At 43.1% G+C, this 22,654-nt stretch overlaps 2 protein-coding genes across 3 annotated transcripts in view; both read left to right on the top strand.

Annotated features, from left to right (window-relative positions):
- amot (angiomotin) overlaps positions 1-11,257 on the top strand; it is a 66,914-nt gene extending 55,657 nt beyond the window's left edge. For both annotated transcript variants that reach the window (XM_061961827.2, XM_061961826.2), the window contains one exon: positions 9,219-11,257. In XM_061961827.2, the coding sequence (XP_061817811.1) occupies positions 9,219-9,346 (128 nt within the window). In that variant the 3' untranslated portion in view covers positions 9,347-11,257. The remainder of the gene's footprint in view (positions 1-9,218) is intronic.
- Positions 11,258-14,137: 2,880 nt separating this feature from the next.
- Positions 14,138-22,654, top strand: part of acat1 (acetyl-CoA acetyltransferase 1) — a 38,324-nt gene continuing 29,807 nt past the window's right edge. The window contains exons 1-3 of the mRNA XM_061963197.2: positions 14,138-14,298; positions 14,657-14,704; positions 18,194-18,311. Of these exons, the coding sequence (XP_061819181.1) occupies positions 14,248-14,298; positions 14,657-14,704; positions 18,194-18,311 (217 nt within the window). The 5' untranslated portion in view covers positions 14,138-14,247. The remainder of the gene's footprint in view (positions 14,299-14,656; positions 14,705-18,193; positions 18,312-22,654) is intronic.

Genomic DNA, 22,654 nt, shown 5'->3' with positions numbered 1-22,654 from the left:
GCAGCAGGTGTGCCTCGTTGGGGACAAAAGACTGTGGATGAAACTGACAAAACCAATAGAGAAGGCAGGGAGAAGACAACATACATAACAGTACTCCCCCCTTAAAGGACGCCACCTGGCGGCTTACCTGGCTTCTCGGGGAAACGTTCATAAAAAACAGTAAGGAGAGAAGGGTCAAGGATAAGCGATCGCGGAACCCAAGATCGGTCCTCGGGGCTGTAACCTTCCCAGTCGACCAGATACTGGAAACCCCTGCCCCTTCTTCTCACGTCAAGAATGGCCTTGACCGTGAACGCCTGGTGTCCATCGATCAGCCTGGGAGGAGGAGGAGGCACCTCTGGAGGACTCAAGGGACTGGAGGACACAGGCTTGAGTAGGGAGACGTGGAAGGACGGATGGATCTTGAGAGAGTCCGGAAGATGTAGGCGAACCGCTGAAGGGTTGATAACTCGCTCGATGGTGTAAGGTCCAATAAAACGTGGCTGCAGTTTCTTGGAGGAAACTTGGAGAGGTAAGTCACGAGATGACAGCCATACCTTCTGACCAGGCTTGTAATCCGGAGCTGTGCTGCGGTGGCGGTTGGCAAGACGCTGGTTGCGCTCCGAGGTGCGTGCCAGTACGGACCGTGTGTTCTGCCAGGCTAGACGTGCACGGCGTAGGTGGACAGCAACCGATGGAACGGCGACCTCAGATTCCAGGGAAGGAAAGGCAGGAGGTTGGTACCCGTAGGCAGAGTGGAAAGGAGACATACCTGTAGCCGAGCTGATGAGAGTATTGTGGGCGTACTCAATCCAAGATAGACTGAGCGCCCAGGAGGCCGGCTGCTGGTGGCAAACGCAGCGGATGGCAGCCTCCAGATCCTGATTGGTGCGCTCCGTCTGACCGTTAGTCTGTGGGTGGTATCCAGAAGAGAGGCTCGGTGATGCTCCCAACGAATTGCAGAAAGCCTTCCAAACTGCCGAAGAAAATTGTGGTCCCCTGTCCGAGACTACATCCACCGGGATACCATGCAGCCGGAAAACGTGGCGTGTAAGTAATTCTGCAGTCTCGAGTGCCGAGGGCAACTTGGGAAGGGGAATGAAATGTGCCATCTTGGAAAAGCGGTCCACCACTGTCAATATTACGGTGTTACCATTAGATGGGGGAAGTCCTGTGGTGAAGTCCAACGCCACGTGGGACCACGGGCGGGAGGGTATGGGAAGTGGCCGTAGAAGGCCAGCTGGTGCCCGATGAGAAGCCTTATTGCGGGCACAGGTGGAACAGGCAGCTACGTACTCCGTCACGTCAGTTCTGAGAGTAGGCCACCAGAAGCGTTGGGCTAGGAGGTAAGTCGTACGAGTAATGCCTGGGTGGCAGGCGATCTTGGAGTTGTGGGCCCAGTTCAAGACCTCCGGACGGAGTTCTGGAATGACAAATAAACGACCCTGAGGACAGTTCTGAGGAGAAGGAACCTTCTTGAGTGTCTCTGTCACGCGACTCTCGATGTCCCACTGTATAGCTCCCAGCACTTGTGATGGAGGGATGATGGTCTCGGTCTTGGCCTCCTCCTCGGGGCAGGCGTACATTCTGGATAAGGCGTCAGGCTTACCGTTCTGAGAGCCGGGTCGGAAGGTTATAGTAAAATTGAACCTGGTGAAGAATAATGTCCATCTGGCTTGCCTTGGGTTTAGCCGTTGAGCAGTGCGGATGTATGCCAGATTCTTGTGGTCCGTGAACACAACAAACGGAGTCTCTGAGCTCTCCAGCCAGTGCCTCCATTCCTGCAGTGCTAAGACAACAGCGAGTAGTTCTCTGTTACCTATGTCGTAGTTGCGTTCAGCAGGAGTCAGGCGACGTGAGAAGAAGGCACAGGGGTGCAGCCTCTGGTCGGAGGTAGAGCGCTGGGAAAGAACAGCTCCCACGCCGGAGTCGGAAGCATCAACCTCGACAAAAAATTGAGTGGACACGTTAGGGTGGATAAGAACAGGTGCTGAAGTAAATAACAACTTAAGTTTCTCAAAGGACCTCTGTGTCTCAGAGGTCCACAAAAAGGGGATCTTGGTAGATGTAAGCTTAGTAAGAGGTTCAGCTACCTGACTAAAATTGCGGATAAAACGGCGGTAAAAATTAGCAAAACCTAAAAATCTTTGGAGGTGCTTTCTAGTGGTGGGTGTGGGCCAATCGACCACAGACTTGATCTTAGCGGGATCTGCTCGGAGTTGACCCTTCTCTACAATAAACCCCAAGAACGGAACGGATTCAGTGTGAAACACGCATTTCTCAGCCTTGACAAAAAGTCTATTCTCTAGAAGACGTTGAAGAACTAAGCGAACATGCTGGACGTGAAGTTCGGAGTTAGGAGAAAAAATGAGGATATCGTCCAAGTAAACGACCACAAATCGATCGAGCATGTTGCGAAGAACATCATTAATGAGGTTTTGAAAAACACCCGGCGCATTGGTGAGGCCAAAAGGCATGACCAGATATTCAAAATGACCTAGTGGTGTGTTAAAGGCGGTCTTCCATTCGTCCCCTTGCTTTATTCTGACCAGGTGATAAGCATTGCGGAGGTCTAATTTGGTAAAATATCTGGCGTTGTGTAAGGGATTAAAAGCAGAGTTGAGAAGCGGAAGGGGGTACTTATTTTTAATCGTAATAACATTTAGGGTCCGATAATCAATACAAGGGCGGAGTGTCTTATCTTTCTTTTGCACAAAAAAAAAACCGGCGGCTAGAGGAGAGTTGGAGGGGCGGATGAGACCTGAAGCGAGTGACGTGGTGATATAGTCCTCTAGTGACTCTCGTTCTTGTTTAGAAATATTATAAAGACGGGACGAAGGAAGTGTAGCACCCGGGAGTAGATTAATAGAGCAGTCATAGGGACGGTGTGGTGGTAGTGACAATGCGCGGTCCTTACTGAAGACCTCCTTAAGATCATGGTAATTTGTGGGGACAACCGACAAATCTATGATCTCTGGGGTAACGACACGTGCGGGTCCGATGCGAGGGCATGCGGATTGGAGACAATGTGTGTGACAAAAATTTCCCCAATTAATGATCTTTGTCTTGACCCAGTCAATATGGGGATTATGCAGAGCTAGCCAGGTAAGACCAAGCACAACAGGAGCCGAGCGAGAGGGAATGACGAGAAAACAAATAGACTCAAAATGGTTACCAGATAATTTTAGCGTTAATGGTTCAGTCTGATGAGTAACGCTCGCTAGGTGGCCCCCGTCGAGGGATCGGACCACCCTAGGTCTGTGTAACTTGGAAATGGGAATGGCCAAACGCTTAACAAGTGCTTCATCAATAAAATTGTCATCAGAACCAGAGTCAATAAGAGCACAAATGTCAAAATGCTTATCCTTATCCCAGGTGAGTATGCCAGTGAGTTGAAGTCGTGATAGAGTCTGACCTGTAGAGGGCGGTAGAGGAGCAGGAGCGGTCGCTGGCGCATGTGTTGCTTGGGTGTGGCGAGTGGGTGGAGCTCGGGTGTGAGGAGTTGATGCTTGAGAACGATGGCGAGCTGGACGATGAGGGCAGCGGTTCAGGCGATGATCGGCCTCTCCACAATACAGACAAAGATGGAGGCGAAAGCGACGATCCCTCTCCGCTTGAGTCAGGCGAGATCCTCCTAATTGCATTGGTTCGTCCTCTCGTGATATCGATACTGCATCGATAATGGGTATCGGTGCGGCAGTAATTTGATGCCTTCCATGGCCACTCCCATTATATGCAGATGAGCGCCATCCTTGCTGTCGGAGTCTATCTGTCTCCCAGTCAACGAGGCGAGTCTCCACCTCCACTGCCGTAGCGACCAGCTCGTCGAGGCTATCGGGAGTTTTGAGCGGAATCATAAGTCTCCGGACCTTATCTGCAAGGCCTAGGGAGAAAACGTCCACCAATGCGGAAGTGGGCCATTCACTTTCCGCCGCCAGTCTACGAAATTCAATGGCGAAGTCCGTGACGCTGCGCTGCCCTTGTTGCAGACGCAACAACGATCGCGCCGCCTCACGCCCTGGCCTCCCGCGTTGGAAAATGCTCTTTAAAGCCTTGGAGAAGGCGGCGTATGAGGCGCACACGGGTGACTGACGCACCCACTCTGCGGTGGCCCAAGCAGACGCTCGGCCACTCATGTGGGTCAAGATAAACGCCACGCGCGCTCTTTCTGACGGAAAGGACGCGGGCAAAAGTTCGAAATAGATCTCACATTGGGTGAGAAAAGTTTGTACATCACCTGACTCGCCGGAGAAACGCTCAGGCTTCGAGAGTGGTGGACAGGCGGCAGGAGGAGTGTCTCTAGGGAAAGGAGTATCTTCAGGACGTGGCGGTAACTGCGGGGTTGCTGGAACGGCCGTGGGAGGAGACATGGCGTGCAGAGCGGTGAGTACGCTACTTAGCTGTCGCTCCAATGTGTCAAGGCGGGCATCTTGGCGTTCCGTCATGGCGTTGACGCACGCACCAAGTAAGCCAAATTGTTCCTCTTGTTTCCCCAGGCGAATAGCCTGTTGTTGCAGTTCCCGCTTTACTGGGTCCGTCTCTGCGAGGTCCATTTTGAAATGGCCGGTTATTATGTTAGGATAGAGTTCAAGGGGGGACCCCGGGATGCGGAGAATGGAGGCAAGGGAAGCGATAACAAATGAAAATATTTAATAAGTCCAAAAATGGTAACTAAGGATGATGGGGCAAAAAGTGCACACCATGGAAAATCTAACAAAAGGAGTCTCTTTCAGAGGTTGGCGGAACCAAGGTCAGGAACGCACACAGCGTGGCAAAAAACTAGTCCTCTAAAACAAGGTGGCTAGAAAAACAAAAACACAACAAGGTCAATATAACAGAAATATGTGAAGGCAACATACCAGGGAAGCTGAGTCAAGGTAACACATGTCAGAGTAGAGTTCAGGAAGAATAACCGGCGGGGACCAGCTGGTGGAGACGCGCTTAAATACTACCCGGAGATGATTAGCAGCAGGTGTGCCTCGTTGGGGACAAAAGACTGTGGATGAAACTGAAAAAACCAATAGAGAAGGCAGGGAGAAGACAACATACATAACTTAGGCATCGCTAATCACCAGGCCAATACCATCCTTACAGTGAAGCATGGTGGTGGCAGCATCATGCTGTGGGGATGTTTTTCAGCGGCAGGAACTGGGTGACTAGTCCGAATAGAGGGAAAGATGAATGCAGCAATGTACAGACATCCTGGGTGAAAACCTGCTAGTGAGGGCGCTTGAACTCAATGCTTAAAATACGCCGCCGTATTCTTAAAATGACCAAAACACATAAATGTTAGGACTGGATTCATTTGGACTTTTATTTATCCCACAAAGGGGAAATTACGTGGTTGCAGTACAGATACAAAAAGACCACAAACATAAGGTAAAAACACATGTTGTTATGAAATTAACCTGTTACTAAATTACATTTATACTTACAGCGTGTATACAGTATAAAACAGTATTGGAGGTTTTTTAGAGCGTTTTATAGGCAGATGAGAGCAAATCCCACTACTTCTATTGTTAGCTGACTTTTGATAGCGTTTATTTACCAAGAAGAATGCATAAAAAAATTAAAACAAATGTGGTTTTCCAAAAAAAGTGCAGATTGTCTTTAAAAAACGGAAAACACGACATTGTTGTGGAAAAAAACCCAAATGCCTTCTTATTTTTATGGTGTTTTTTGTTATTGAAGTTTAACATACTATTTAAATCCAGTAGTACCTAAACTTACAAGCTTAATTGGTTCTGTAACAGAGCTTTAAACTCAAAACACTCAACGTCGCGCATTGAAATTGATTAAAATAAATTTAATCTGTGTTTGGTCCCTCAAAAACAGCCACATTTTAAAAATACAACAACTTTCAGATAAGAAATATTGTATGAAAAACAATACAATATGTCGTAAAAAAAGAAACTACAGTAGTTTTATGAAGTAATGTAATAATAATGTACAGTATTTACGTACCTTGGAGAGTTGAATTCTTGGCTATATCCTTCAAACTGCTTCTCCGTCAAACACACCATCAGCAGCTTCTCCATATTTTCACAAATAATAATTTTAATGTCCTTGGTTGCTGTTAAGACTTATTCTGTTTTAGTATGGTGCTAGCAGTGCTACCCTGTAACTGCTTCACCAAGTTAGCTAGCTATACACTCGGGCATGTTTTTGATGATTTATTTCTTTAATTCAATAAATATCATCCACGGTTTCTTCCCACTAACATTTTTCCTTCCCATGCTTGGAAAAACAAAGCTTTGTCTATCTCTAGCTATGAGCTAATGCTAACGGGTAAAACCAGATGTTTTGGGCGGATCACATGGGGATCACACTGTGATATTTGCTATGCCAACTAATGGCGGGGGTTCTTGTACATCAATTTTTGTCTTGCAACCTAAAACATAACAATTAGTCGAGAGACTGCTCTTATCTCAAAACACTCTAAAGTTGAGGTCGTACTTTGGACACCCCTGCTAAAAAGTATAATAGTTAGCGGGCAAAGGCATGGCATAAAAATCAATACGTAAGTGTTTTGTATAGTAGCACAGCATATCAATAAGTAGTTGATGATATATTCCTTCTACAGACATTGGAACTTTAACAAGGGGTGTGGATACTGCTCTTGCTTTTTTGTTCATACATGCACACCCAGTGATGGGCAGTAACAATCAATCAATCAATCAATGTTTATTTATATAGCCCTAAATCACAAGTGTCTCAAAGGGCTGCACAAGCCACAACGACATCCTCGGTACAGAGCCCACATAAGGGCAAGGAAAAACTCACCCCAGTGGGACGTCGATGTGAATGACTATGAGAAACCTTGGAGAAGACCGCATATGTGGGTAACCCCCCCTCTAGGGGACAAGCTACATGTAGCTAAGCTACGTAGATTAACTACATTTTAGTAGCTTGGCGGTATTTTAGCTACTTTTTTAACGAGTACCGGTAGCTTTTCCGATAGCTTAGCTACTTTTACACCCATGTAGCTAGGTAGCTTACATCAAAGCTACAAAGAAAATAGACAGCAACTCAGCCCCCCAAAAATATGGAGAAAATACCTTTACTGTTCCTAATATACGTAAACGACATGTCATCAGCATGTGACTGTGAATTGTTCCTGTTTGCGGATGACTCGGCCCTGCTGGTATCCGGCAAGGACAAGTCACAGGTGGAAAAAATCCTCAGTGCCGAACTCTGTAGTATTTGCACCTGGCTCGCTGACAATAAGCTATCCATACACTTAGGTAAAACGGAATCCATCCTATTTGGGTCCCAAATCAACCTTAAGAAAGTCAGTGACTTCACTATTAAAGTGGGTGACATTGTTATCACCAGGAAAGATGAGGTCACCTACCTAGGTTGCATTCTAGAGGCTAATCTTTCCTGTGATAAAATGGCAACCAAGGTAATCAAAAAAGTCAACCAACGAACAAGATTTCTCTACAGAAACATCCCAGAACAAGCTAGTCAGGTTACTTCTAGACCTCCACCCCAGATCACACCTCACTCCTACCCACTTCTCCAAAGTCGGCTGGCTCAGGGTGAAGGACAGAGTAAAACAACTTGCACTGAGCCTAGTCTATAAAATTCGCTACACCTCCCTGATACCGAAGTACTTGTCAAACTACTTCCATAACGTAATTTACCGTCATAACCACAACACCAGATGGAGCTCCACAAACCACGTTAAACCCAGATTCCGATCTAACGAAGGTCTTAACTCATTCTCCTTCTATGCCACATCAATATGGAATGCACTCCCAACAGGTGTAAAAGAAAGTGCATCTCTACCCTCCTTCAAAACCACACTAAAAGAACACCTCCAGGCAACTACAACCCTAGACTATCACCCTCCCCCACCACATCCCACCTCCCCGGATTGTAAATAATCAAATGTATATACTGTTCTTATGCTTTCTGAGCTCACTATGTTCACTGCTTGCTGTACATATCCTATGAAGTCAGACCTACACTGTTACAATGTCCATTTCTAAGATGATACAATTGTTGATGACTGAAGTGCTGATATCAACCAAACCTAACCCCCTCGCCCCAACCCTCTCCACATCCCACCCCCCGGATTGTAAATAATTTAATGTATATAGTCTGATGATGATTAACTTGTGTGATGACTGTATTATGCTGATAGTATATATTTATACCATGAATTGATTAACGTGGACCCCGACTTAAACAAGTTGAAAAACGTATTCGGGTGTTACCATTTCGTGGTCAATTGTACGGCATATGTACTGTACTGTGCAATCTACTAATAAAAGTCTCAATCAATCAATCAAACCTGGATAAATGAGAAAATCAATACAAACGGAGAAAATCCATGATTGGTTGGTGTACGTATGATGAGTCACAATTGGCTAAGGATAGGGCGAAACATTGCAGACTGGCCAATCAGAGGCAGGATAAGGGCCATCAAAACCAGAAAGCTAAATCATAACAAACACACACTCATGTCACATGACGACGAGGGAGTCGGAGACAGAGGGAGGCTTAAAGCTCACCACTCAAAAGAGAAAATAAAACGTAATTGAAAATGGCAGAGGAATTCTTTCCCGCAGATTAAATTTTTCCTTTAGTAATGAAGATAAGATGTTGTCCAGGAAAGCCAAAATAGTGCATATCCTTGGCCATATTCAGACAAATGTATGTGTTTGGAGAAAACAATGCCCCAAACATTAGTTTTTAGTTGTTTACTCTGTAAATCAAAATCACAACTGCTCTCTTCATCTAAGACGTCCAACACAAATTTAGGAACACACATTAAGGTGAGTAGAGTTCATGAAAAGTTTTACTGCACATAACCATTACTAACTGTTCCCAACTAACACACAAGTCATTGGTAGTTGTAGGGTGTCCCCTGCTAAATGACAGATTGTTAATATTAAGGGACCCTTATTGGTCCATTTGTACACTCTCAGTTACAATAACATTGACATTATACATGTGGGCCCATAAATAAAAATAAAAATGTTAAATGTAGCTTTAATGTAGCAAACTAATTTTGCCGTGTAGCTTGTAGTGTTGCTTGCTACAATTCTCTGGGGATAGCTTCCCCTGTAACTTAGCTACATTTAATCAAGAATAACTTGTAGCTTATCTCACTACATTTTCCAAGTACCGGTAGCTTGCCCATCACTGTGCGCACCTTATAATATCAACAGTATTCCATGGATGCTTCATATTTGTAGATACTATTTATACTGTTTTTTTGTCATTCTCAGACGGTCCAGTATTTCACTGCAGCACTCTGGAGCGAAGGGTCCCTGCCCCGTCCCACTCACAGCAACACCTCCCAACCACGCCCCCCCAACAGGAAGTGGACAAAGAAATGATGGAAATTCTCATCTAAACCAATGAATTTTATCCAAATGAATGAATATGTGGCAGCTTGATATGAACACAATATATACAGTAAAGTTCATGCATATGCTGTCAGTTTGCACACGTTCCCTTCATTCTTCAGTTCGTTATTGTTGATAAGAGAATGCGTTTAAACGCAGCGTTGTGTCAATCAAAAACATAAAAAAAACAACTAAGAAAACATTTGAACTTAAATGTCCTCTTATTAGCAAGCACTGAGCTACAATCTTCTTTTCTCGCAAAGATTGAATGACTGCAATCAAACAAGCTCTTTAATAAGCGTCTTAAATCATTATCTGGTTAAACCATGAATAATAATTGTTTACATTTACATGATGTTATATAGTATTTACATATTCAGTGTTACAACCCAGTGTAACAGTGTTACAACAGTGTTATAAATGTAACAAAAGTTGAGAATACAATTGCTCCTTTTTGAAAGGATTAATTTTGAATTTCCATCCATAGTATATTTTGTGGGTGGTAGAAAATGCTTTCTTTGCTCTTTTAACACACGGCCAATGTACGCATCACGCATGCTGTGAACACATTGACCCACCGCAAGGTAATGTTTTTTCTTGGCGTTATTGTACATCACATATACGGGGTAACACCAAAATGTATAAAACACTTGTTTTAATGTTGGCCCAACACAATATACAGTATGTAACAATCAATACAACATCAACTCTACATAGACAAGAACGCTTGATCATGTTTATGCTGTTTTAACAGGAACATTTTCAAAAAAATATTTTATTTAACGAACTTGAATACCTTGTCACCAACCAGAAGAAATGTTGACCCCCACAAACTGTTTGTGTCCATGAAGCAAACAAAGTAGTCATGTTCCTTTAAGAAAGTACTCCAAAAACATTCCTATGAGGTCAATTAGAGCTATAACTCTTATAAATGGTAATCCTTTGCTAAAACTATACTTTATTGTCGCACTTGACCATCCTACATGTTAAACTGCATGAAAGTACATGTAACAACTACTGTATACAGGGCATAGAATACTTGTATAATGAATATGTACAGAGACTTAATATTTTGTATGCATTCATATTCAGTCTATGAAGAAATGTTGAAGTAAAAGATCAATCTTGCAACAACTTTGTCTTCTTTGGCTACGTTTTAATTTGTTTAAGTCTGCGATTTCTACACTGTTTTGAAGACTAACATATTGAAAAAAAAAAAAAAAATTCAGTCGAAGAGCAAATTGTGTTGCAAATTTTCCCCATAAGAAATAATGCAAATCCAATTAATCCATTCCAGACACCTATGAATATACACAACAAAACACATTTTAGAATAAATATAGCTTTACATTCAGAAAACAATGCAAATGACAGATGAAATTAAATTTTTTTTTTTAACATCAAAGACTTTCGTACTTTTGCTACAAGCACTTTCTTGAATTCAATATTGTTTCTCACCTTCTAACTGATACCACTCGAAACTTTTCTTAGCCGAATGGTGGCTTATTTTGTAGTTGCACTGGAAAAAAAGCAGAGACCAAGGCACTCAATTCCGTTGAATGATACGCAGGCAATTGGATTAGTTTGTTATGCACAATATTTGACTGTATGATAACAGTAATTGTATATGAAAACCGGGTCAAAATTTTGGTAGAAATTTTTGTCAAAAACTGAATGTTACGAAAACATTTTTTTGTAGAAAAAACAAACACCAAAGTCTTGTCATTTTTATGGAATTTTGTGACGTTCAGGTTGAACAGAATAGTATTATTAATAATAATATATAATGTTAATATACATATAATAAGGCCGTACGGTGGTGGTTCACAGCGAGAAGGTCCTGGCGTGTGTGGAGTTTGCATTTTCTCCCCGCTTCCTCCCACCTCCAAATACATGCACCTGGGGATAGGCTGATTAGCAACACCAAATGTGTGAATGTGACTGTGAATGTTGTCTGCCTATCTGTGTTGGCCCTGCGATGAGGTGGTAACTTGTCCAGGGTGTACCCCGCCTTCTGCCTAGTGCAGCTGGGATAGGCTCCAGCCTCCTTGCGATCCTGAAAGGGACAAGCGGTAGAAAATGGATAGACTGATAAATATAATACTTATATACATTAAACGATAACCAAGTAATACATTCAAAAATAAGAATTAAATCTACAACACATTGTCATAATTACTGCAGCAAAACAAAACATAGAAAATGTGCAAAAAACTACTTACTTCAGTTGTTATATTTGATGCTTATAATTCAGGGTGTTCCTGAATGTGAGCTTAAACGCCTGTCATTGGTGCATGGTGAAGAAGTTCCTTTGTTGTTGTGGTTACTGGCTAGCCTAGTGCTGCGACGCTACAGTGTGATTACGGATGCTGTTTCGGCATTAAATAAAAATAAAAAAAAGAATCATTACGGATTACATATATTATTAGATATTAGACCAGGGGTCCCCAAACTTTTTGACTCGGGGGGGCCGCATTGGGTTAAAAAAAATTGGCCGGGGGCAGGGATATATATATATATATATATATATATACACACACACACACACACACATTGCACGATGATGTCACGTTATCGATGGCAAAATGCATTTTTAGACAATATGATTTGCCTGATCGGCTAGAAGACACCAAGAGTAACAAGCGGTAGAAAATGGATTAGAAAGGACAGATTTAAAATAATAATAATAATAGCTGGATCCGGGGGCCGCATTGGGTTAAAAAAAATTTGGCCGGGGGCCGGGCTGTATATATATATTTTTTTAAATTATTATTATATTTTTTTAACTTGGGACTTCCCGCGGGCCGTAGTTTGGGGACCCCCATATTAGACCATTGTTTTGTCAGTTATACAGTGCCTCAAAATTAAGTGCACCCCTTATATTTTTGCAAATATCTTGTGATATATTTACATGGGACAACACTGAAGAAATTGAATTTGAATACAATGTAGAGTAGTCAGTGTACAGCTTGTTTAACTGTACTTGTTTAACTGTACTTGTTTTTCCGTCCCCGTCAACATACCTCAACACAAAGTCTCGTCTAAACCTCTGGCAACAAAAATGAGTACACCCCTGGGTTAAAATGTCCAAATTGGGCCCAATTATCATGTTGCTACTGTTACGATCCGCTGCCCGGATCAGAGTTTGTTTATGTTTGTGTCACGTGTTTTCAGCACCTTGAGTTTAGTTTGTTTCTGTTGCCATGACGGCAGATTGTGCGCACCTGCCTCTTGTTAGTGTTCGGGACGCGCACCTGTTGCCCGGGCGCTAATCAGAGGGCTATTTAGTCTTTGCTCTGGCCTCACTCTGTCTGGCTTCGTAGTTTGTTCTCACACAACTGATGACGACGATTATTTACTGTTTCTTAGCTACTAGTTCTCACGCTAGGCTCTTTTGGTTTGCTAGCTCCCATGCTAGCCCTTTTGTTTGTTCATCATATTATTTATATTTAAAATAAATCATTTTTCCTACCTGCAAGCTGTGTCCGAAGCCGTCTGCATCCTTGGGAGAACCACACCCGCATCACTATGCGACCACGTCGTCACAGCTACTATAGTCATAAATCATAAGTCCATCCATCCATCCAGTTTCTAAATCAAATTAAAACAGAAATGTTTACGGCTTTGCGCTAGTCAAAGATCCTGTATATGTCAGGAGCGCTTTGCATTTTTAAAGGATGTGCTGCAAAAATACTGGTCAAGATCCTTTATAGGCAAGCGTGCTGTGGGAGTTTTAGGAATACCAATTCAATACTGATTCTATATCAAGTAACTACAGGGCTGTCATTGCCAAAATTGATACTTACTACTTAAAATGTTTCAAAATAATTGAATGATTTTGTGGCTTTAGGTGGATTGATCATAATTTTACATTAGAATTAAACACAGGGAATATATTTTAGACCATTGCATTGTATTTTTAATATATATATTTAATTCTGAAATGATAACATTTTTATTTAACTATGTTCTTACTTAAATCCTCTGCTGTATTTTGGCCATAATTTTTGCTGTGTAACTCCATTATACATGTGTTTAAAAAAAAAAAAATTTAGGAAAACATTTCAATGGTCAATTCGTTCAAAGAGGTTTGATACGCTGGCAGTTATTCAACAATGCCCCAGAGCCAAACATGATATAAAAATCCTTTATTTTTCAAAGGGCATAAAAAACTTTTTTTTATCTCAAAGCAACATCAGCCCTAAACAAAAATACCAAACATGTAATGTTTATAATTGTTTTTGACCCTTCAAAGGCCTTTTGGTCAAATGATGTCACACGTTCTAATTAGTATGCTGTGACATTAACTGATCAAAATAAAATAAAAACAAAAAAACAAACAGTAAATGTTTTATATATTTGTTTAGGACTGAAAATGTAGGTTTTTCTGCAATAAAGTAATTAAAAAGAATACACCATTTTTTTTATGCCACTCAAAAACTGATGGACTTTTGTGCCCTTATTGTTTTTGAAGATACATACATAAGAATAGAATCTGGTTAAATGGGTTTATCAACATACATATCTGTGAACAATTTTTAAATACAGTACTTAAGAAAAATTTAACTACATCAAAACATTTATTTTATATACATTCTGTATATAAAGCAAAAACTACACTTGGCTCTCATTCAAATGCTTTAAAGCTCCTCACGGCTGTGTCCAACGACCTACTCCCTGACTTTGAAAGCAATATCAACAATGTAACGGTATTAACACAACAAAAGCGCACATATTTTGTGGTCAAAACACTTCAAAGCCAACCAGAAAATGTCGATCCCATCCCGCTCGCTATCGCAGCAGTATTGATATCACCCTTCGTATCGTTCATGTGTATGTCGGTATTGACCTCCTAGCTTGAAGGTGAAGTATCTTTAAACGTGACTTCACTCCTCTCGGCAGGTTCAAAATGTCACCCAGTAGACTTTTAACCAGCCGCGTACAAACATGCAAGCGCCTGGTAAGTATCGGAGTGTTCATTTGTCTAGCTTATGTGGTTTGTTTTGCTGCTATGTAGCATTAACTTGATGTCAACAATGGTGGTTAGCTAGCTAACTTAGCAACAGCGCCCTTGACTTGTGCTAAGCTTACACTAATGTCACATATTTATAAGAGACGAGAGTCACGACTTGCAGCCATGCCGTAATTTGTCATGACTTGATACAAATGTTTTCGCTACGGCCACGTCAACTTTTCTGCCCACTTCAATTTAGATAACGTTAGCTTTTCCAAATGCATTTATTGTAGCTAGTTTACGTGCATATGAAAGTGTCATCATGTATTATTTATCATGCATCACCTCTACCTCCCTTTCTCAGATCCAGAAGTACCTGCCAAGAACTTACACCTCTCGTCCTTCTCTCAATGTAAGTGCAGGACTTGTGGTGTCTCTGTGAACATGCATTGCAATTCTAGCCTTAACACTTGATGCATATAATCACACCAGTATGATGATTTTATGTGTCTACATTAAAACATTCTTCTTCATACTGCATTAATATATGCTACTTTTAAACTTGCCTTGCAGAGAGGGAAATCACAACTAAGTCAAAACTGTATTTATTAAACAGTTATTAAGCAGTGGCACAAACATTCATGTCATTTCAAAACATAAAGTGCAAGATTGTCGGAGACATTTTAAAACAAGCTATTAGTGCACTTTTGTGCGTGATGTCACTAAGATGACATCAAAACGACACTAAATTAAAGTGCACTTTTTGCACAGAATGCCACTACAATATTTTTAAACTAATAAAGTGCACTTTTGTGCATGATGTCACACAAGATATATCAAAAAGTGCATAATAGGAAATCAAATAGTGTATGCCCTTTGCTTTGTGGTAGGTTACTGCGGACGTTATCTCCTTCTGTTGTTGACTATTTTTTTCATACGGTGTTGATCTGGAAATGGAAGACGCCAGGCTCAATTGGGTTAGTGCTTGTTGCTTGGGCATTTTGTTGGGTGTGGCACCGGCCGAGATGTTGACATGCAGAGTTTCAAGCACTCTTTATTCTCTAGTGACATTTCAAATGATGCTACAAATTAGTAGTGCTGCTACTTTTTGTAGCTACGCTTTTTCCGCATACTTTACATATTACGGTTGTGTGTTCGACATCTTCCCGCTTGAAGCCAAACCACCGCCAGACGATGAACCCCGTGCTGTTTTTCTTGGGAATCAATTCTTCTTCCTCCATTTGTTACCAGATTTGCACCTTCTCTCTTTCGTATTACCACTCGCACCGCTCCGATAGCACCACCTGCCACAGCTCCGCGAGAACGTTGAACGCGCGACAGTATGTGACGTATGTAAGAAGGTGTGCTTGTTTTATCTCTCTCAGAAGGAGAGACAAGACAGAGTGAGAAACGCCTGCAGTCTAATGCCCGCAGCTAAAAGCAACTGTGTGAGAACGTTTACTCGAATACTCACGATTTAGTCATTTTCTATACCGCACAGAGACAAACCCTATAATATAGTATATTAACTTTTAATGTTACATTTATTTGCATTTCTAGCCCTGTGTGCTGTGGGAGATTATGTAATTTTACCTATTTGGGTTAAAAATATTTTATGCAAACCAGAAATTATAATCTGCAAATTGAGTGTCGGTGCTGTCTAGAGCTCTGCAGAGTAACCGTGTAATACTCTTCCATATCAGTAGGTGTCAGCAGGTAGCTAAATGCTTTGTAAACGTCGTATCTAATGCTTAAAGCAAAAATAAACAAAAAGCGAGTGCCCCTAAAAAAGGCATTGAAGCTTAGGGATGGCTACGGAAAACGAAACTAAAACTGAACTGGCTACAAAATAAACAAACACAGAATGCTGGACGACAGCAAAGACTTACAGCGTGTGGAGCAGAGACGGCGTCCACAAAGTACATCCGTACATGACATGACAATCAACAATTTCCACACAAAGAAAGATAGCGTCCGCACAACTGAAATAGCCTTGATTGCTAAAACAAAGTTGGTGCGGGGAATAGCGCTCAAAGGAAGACATGAGACTGCCACAGGGAAGTGCCAATAAAACACGAAAAGCCACCAAAATAGGAGCGCAAGACATTATTACACACAGGAAAACACCAACAAACTCCAAATAAGTCAAGGCGTGATGTGACAGGTCGTGACACTTACTTTGAGACAAGAGCTATAGTGATGCATGGTTGGTTATGGTTTGAATTCATGTCCAACAATTGCAACAATTACTTTTTACTGTCAATATCAACTACCGGTACTGAGTTTACATTTTTAACGTTTTTTGCTGGTGGTGTGCCTCCGCATTTTTCAATGAACAAAAATGTGCAATTCCGCTAAATTTGTTGTTTTTTTTGACACGGACTTGTTTCTTCAGCATTGTTTACACGTTTAAGTCAGAACATTGGGAAGGCCATTCTAAAACCTTCATTCTAGCCTGATTTAGCCATTCCTTTAACACTTTTGACGTGTGTTTGGGGTCATTGTCCTGTTGGAACACCCAACTGCGCCCAAGACCCAACCTCCGAGCTGATGATTTTAGGTTGTCCTGAAGAATTTGGAGGTAATCCTCCTTTTTCATTGTCCCATTTACTCTCTGTAAAGCACCAGTTCCATTGGCAGCAAAACAGGCCCAGAGAATAATACTACCACCACCAAATTTGATGGTAGGAGTGGTGTTCCTGGGATTAAAGGCCTCACCTTTTCTCCTCCAAACATATTGCTGGGTATTGTGGCCAAACAGTTCAATTTTTGTTTCATCTGACCACAGAACTTTCCTCCAGAAGGTCTTATCTGTGTCCATGTGATGTCAGATGAAACAAAAATTGAGCTGTATGGCCACAATACCCAGCAATATGTTAGAAGGAGAAAAGTTAGCTAGTTTGCCTTTTCTTTGGCTCACCCCTAGATATTAATTTTCTCTACCTACAATAAAGAACACAGCATTTGAAAAAAACAATGACTTGTGTGTTTCTTGGGAACAGTTAGTAATGGTTATGTGCAGTAAAACTTTAATGATCTCAACTCAACATATTGTGTGTTCCTAATGATCTCAACTCAATGTAATGTGTGTTCCTAAATTTGTGTTGGACATCTTAGATGAAGAGCGCAGTTATGATTTTGATTTACAGAGTAAATGACTAAAAACTAAGGTTTTGGGCACTGTTTGCGATAAACACATTTGTCTAAATATGGCCAAGGACACACACTATTGTGAGTCTACAGGACGTTGTCTTCATTACTCAAGGTAAAATGTAATCTGCGGCACAAAATTCCTCTGCTTTTTTAAAGTATGATTATTTATTTATATTTTTTGAGTCGTCAACTTGAAACGTCCCTCTGTCTCCTACTCCCTCGTTGTCATGTGACATGTCCTGTTACATGATCATAATGATTTCATGTGACATGTAATGATTTCATGTAGCATGTAACAATTACATGTGCTGTTGTATTAATATGATTTCCTGTTCCATGTAATGATTTCATGTAACATAGAATGTGATGATCTTATGTAACATAGAATACGATGATTTAATGTAATGTGACGATATCCCGTACTGTTGCATGAAATGATCATATTCCATGTAACATGTAACAATTTCATGTAACAGAACGAGAACGTAAAATGCAATGGTCTTATATAATCAACTATTTTATGTAACATATAGCAATTTCATGTAGCATGTGACGATTCCATATACTTTTACATGAATATGATGATTTCATGTAGCATATAATGATTTAGTGTAACGTGTTCATGTACTGCTCCATGGAATATGGTGAGTTGATGTTACATGTAATGAGCTCATGTAGCATGTAATGATCCATACAACATGTTGTAATAATTTAATGTACTGTGTTACGTTGAATATGATGATTTCAGGAAGTGGTCATTGGCAGCGCAGTGCGCACCCCAATGGGGTCCTTCAAGGGCACCCTGGCAGCTGTTCCGGCGACCAAACTGGGCTCAATTGCCATAAAAGGAGCGATCGATAAAGCAGGTACGGTACATCATTTTACAGTAGATCCCTTTTATTTGTTTGTTTAGTTTAGTTTATGTTCTGAAATAACAAGCAAATACTAAATAAAACAGCAATAATTGAGACACTTAAAAAATTAATTTTTTGACAGTCTAATCAGCCTGGATTATGTTGCTGCATTGAGGCATCACTTTACACTATGCTGACTTTTATGTCTATATCAAATTAATACATCATTTAGCAGTAAGGGTGTGAACGGTACGCCATAATCACGGTTTGGTACGTATCGCTTTTAAGGGCTTGGTTCATTTTAGTTACTGTAAGGGTGTCACGACTTGGTCCGGGGTGTTTGCTTTTCCAGGATGCAACGGAAAGTTGGCTCGTGCGAGACGGGAATGGAGGTACATGATTTATTTAATATATCAAAAAAGGAATAAATGAAAGCGCGCACAGTGGCGGAGAATAAACTATGAAAAAAACAAAAAGACTATAAACATGGAACCAAAACTTACTGTGACAAGGGACATGAAGCAGGATCATACAGGAATGGACAGAGCATAAATGTGATGCGGTATGGGGTGCGAGGTCGTCAGCAAAACAAACTGAAAAACACTGAACTTAAATACTACGGACATGATTAACGAAAACAGGTGCGTGACTCAAGACGTGAAACAGGTGCGTGACGTGACAGGTGAAAACTAATGGTTGCTATGGTGACCAGACAAGGGAGTGAAAAAGACAGAAACTAAACAAAACATGACTTAAAACAAAACATGATAATACAGACATGACAGAGCCCCTCCCTTAAGGACAGATACCAGATGTCCAAGAAAAAACTTAACAAAAGTCATGGGAGGGCGGGAGGGGGACATGGCGGTGGGTCGCCAGCCCAAGTGGCCCCGAATCCACCGAGGCAAAGTCAAGTGGCGGCGGCGAGTGGAACGCCGCTGCAGCAGGCGAGGCGGGCGCCCAGGGATTGGCCACATTCGTGGCCGACTGGGAGGTGGGCGCACTTGGCGTGGCGGGCGACCAGGTAGCGGCCATATCCGTAGCCGACGAGGAGGCAGGCGCGTCGTCAACTTGGCAGGCGTGGCAGCTCGGCGTGGCAAGTCAGGCGGTGAAGCTCGGCGTGACGCGTCCAGCGGCGAAGCTCGGCGTGACGCGTCCAGCGGCGAAGCTCGGCGTGGGTCTTGGTCTTGGTGTGGGTCTTGGCATGGCGGGTCTTGGTCTTGGTGTGGGTCTTGGTCTTGGTCTTGGTGTGGGTCTTGGTCTTGGTCTTGGCATGGCGGGTCTTGGTCTTGGCATGGCGAGTCTTGGTCTTGGCATGGCGAGTCTAGGTCTTGGCATGGCGAGTCTTGGTCTTGGCATGGCGAGTCTTGGTCTTGGCATGGCGAGTCTTGGTCTTGGCATGGCGAGTCTTGGTCTTGGCATGGCGAGTCTTGGTCTTGGCATGGCGAGTCTTGGTCTTGGCATGGCGAGTCTTGGTCTTGGCATGGCGAGTCTTGGTCTTGGCATGGCGTGTCTTGGTCTTGGCATGGCGGGTCTTGGTCTTGGCATGGCGGGTCTTGGTCTTGGCATGGCGGGTCTTGGTCTTGGTCTTGGCATGGCGGGTCTTGGTCTTGGTCTTGGTCTTGGTCTTGGCGTCGTGAAGCTGCGACTGGCGGCACTTGGCGTCGTGGAGCTGCGACTGGCGGCACTTGGCGTCGTGGAGCTGAGACTGGCGGCACTTGGCGTCGTGGAGCTGGTACCGGAGCTTGGCGTCGTGGAGCTGGTACCGGAGCTTGGCGTCGTGGAGCTGGTACCGGAGCTTGGCGTCGTGGAGCTGGTAGCGGAGCTTGGCGAGGAACTTGGCATGGTGGAGCTGGTGCGGCAACAGGTGCTAGCCTTGGTGCAGGTGGAGGTGGCCTAGCTGGGGGTTGCGGCTTGGCAGGTCGGAAGACTGGTGAGGGCGGTCGTGCTGGAGGCTGTGGCTTGACAGGTCGGTAGACTGGTGGTGGCGGCCGTGAGGGAGGCTGTGGCTTGGCATGGTGATGCCGAGCCACCCCACCAACACAGCTCCCGACCCCAGCCCCCCCTCAAGGGGCGGATACAAGACGCGCTCCCTGCGGTCTGGAACTCTCTGTAGGGGTGTGTGGGGGAGGGCAGAAATGTCCCCTTTATTTTGGCCAAATTGTTTTGTTTTTTTATCCCCCACCTGGGGTTGTGTGGGCTGTAAAAAAGAAAAAAATTGTGACGGGGGCGGGACTTGAGTCTTGGGGGGCGGGGCATGAGTCTTGGGGGGCGGGGCATGAAATTGGGATGGCTGTGACTGACTAGACCTGATTTCTAAAAACATGTTTTGATAATGCTTTATCAAAGACATGGCAGAGTTTTTAGCTGGAGGCGGGTGATTTAAAGAAAAAGTATTGAAACAAAAATCCTGGTCTGTGATGTCATCTTGGGGAAGCCGGGCAGACTGCTGCTTGCTTCCGCCCGGAGGGGGCGGGGCTTGTGGGAGCGGCGTGTCCTGCTGGCTCGCGGAAGTCTTTCCTGGCGTCCCTCGCCTTTGGCGGCGCTTCCGTGGCTGAGGTGACGTACCGATCGGCACCAACTTGCCTCCATTCCCCCACATCATCCCCCTGCGCTCCCTGGGGGAAAAGCGCAGCGTCTCTGCCTCCATGGCACGCAGCACCTCCCAAGAAGCCTCATCCAAATTGTCCAAATCGGCCAACTTACGTGCGGAAAAGCGGGTTTTCTGACGACCTACTGTCACGACTTGGTCCGGTGTGTGTGCTTTTCCGGGATGCAGCGGAAAGTTGGCTCGTGCGAGACGGGAATGGAGGTACATGATTTATTTAATATATCAAAAAAGGAATAAACAAAAAGCGCGCACAGTGGCGGAGAATAAAACTAGACTTTAAACACAAAACTTGTACATTGGCAGAAACTATGAACAATTAAACAAAACACTAACTGTGGCTTAACGAACAAAAACTTACTTGGCATGGAGCCGGCATGAAAAAAAGAGTAGCAAGGGTCATCAGGGTGTGGAGAGTGTGCAGGAGCATAAATGTGGTGCGGTATGGGGTGCGAGGTCGTCAGCCAAACAAACTGAAAAACACTGAACTTAAATACTACGGACATGATTAACGAAAACAGGTGCGTGACTCAAGACGTGAAACAGGTGCGTGACGTGACAGGTGAAAACTAATGGTTGCTATGGTGACCAGACAAGGGAGTGAAAAAGACAGAAACTAAACAAAACATGACTTAAAACAAAACATGATAATACAGACATGACAAAGGGAACACAATGCAACACCTAAAACTGCTTAGCTTTTCTGTAAAAAGCTTTAGTGATTTATGCAAATGGCTGACAATTAATTTACCAATAAATACAATTCTAAAAATATAAATATCTTTACAAAAAGATTGTCTTTTTCCACCAAGGGTAGATAAGGAAAAATTAAAAGATGCGGGGCCACATTAACACATTTTGTACATAAAGATCTCCGTGACTTTGTGGGTTCCCTCCGGGTACCTCGGCTTCCTCTCACCTCCAAAGACATGCACCTGCGGATAGGTTGATTGGCAACACTAAATTGGCCCTAGTGTGTGAATGTGAGTGTGAATATTGTCTGTCTATCTGTGTTGGCCCTGCGATGAGGTGGAGACTTGTCCAGGCCTACCGCCCGATTGCAGCTGAGATAGGCTCCAGCACCCCCCGCGACCCCATAAGGGACAAGCGGTAGAAAATGGATGGATGGATGGATGGATACTAACACCAATCCAAGCAAGTCAATAGGCTTAGCTAACTGAACAAAACTTCACTGTGTTTGTGTTAAAGCAGTGGTTCTTAACCTGGGTTCGATCCAACCCTAGGGGTTCGGTGAGTCGGCCTCACGGGTTCGGCAGAGCCTCCGCCACGGAGGTAAAGACACATCCGACTTATCGTGTAAATAAAAACTTCTCCCTATCAGCGTATTATGGATACCCCCAAACAATGTTCTCTCCAAATTTCCATCTGATTTGCAGGTTTTTTGATTGATGGATTGAAACTTTTACTATCAGATTGCAAAGGAAGAGAATACATTATATGAAACAGTACAGTTTACACAGTTTACACAGTACAGTACATATTCCGTACAATTGACCACTAAATGGTAACACCCGAATAAGTTTTTCAATTTGTTTAAGTCGGGGTCCACGTTAATCCATTCATGGTAATGTGTGTAAGGTGTAAAATTTGTTGCGAGTTCATGCACTGTTAGTTTTGTTCTTTGAACAAGGTGATGTTCATGCACGGTTCATTTTGTGCACCAATAAAAAAAATATGACTTTTTCTTGAATTTGAAAAAAAAAAACATTTTATTTTTCTTTAAAGA

The sequence above is a fragment of the Nerophis lumbriciformis genome, linkage group LG09 (genome assembly GCF_033978685.3).
Source record: "Nerophis lumbriciformis linkage group LG09, RoL_Nlum_v2.1, whole genome shotgun sequence".
Lineage (NCBI taxonomy): Eukaryota > Metazoa > Chordata > Actinopteri > Syngnathiformes > Syngnathidae > Nerophis > Nerophis lumbriciformis.
The sequence above is the reverse complement of the archived record's forward strand: the minus strand, read 5'-3'. Positions and strand labels throughout refer to the sequence as shown.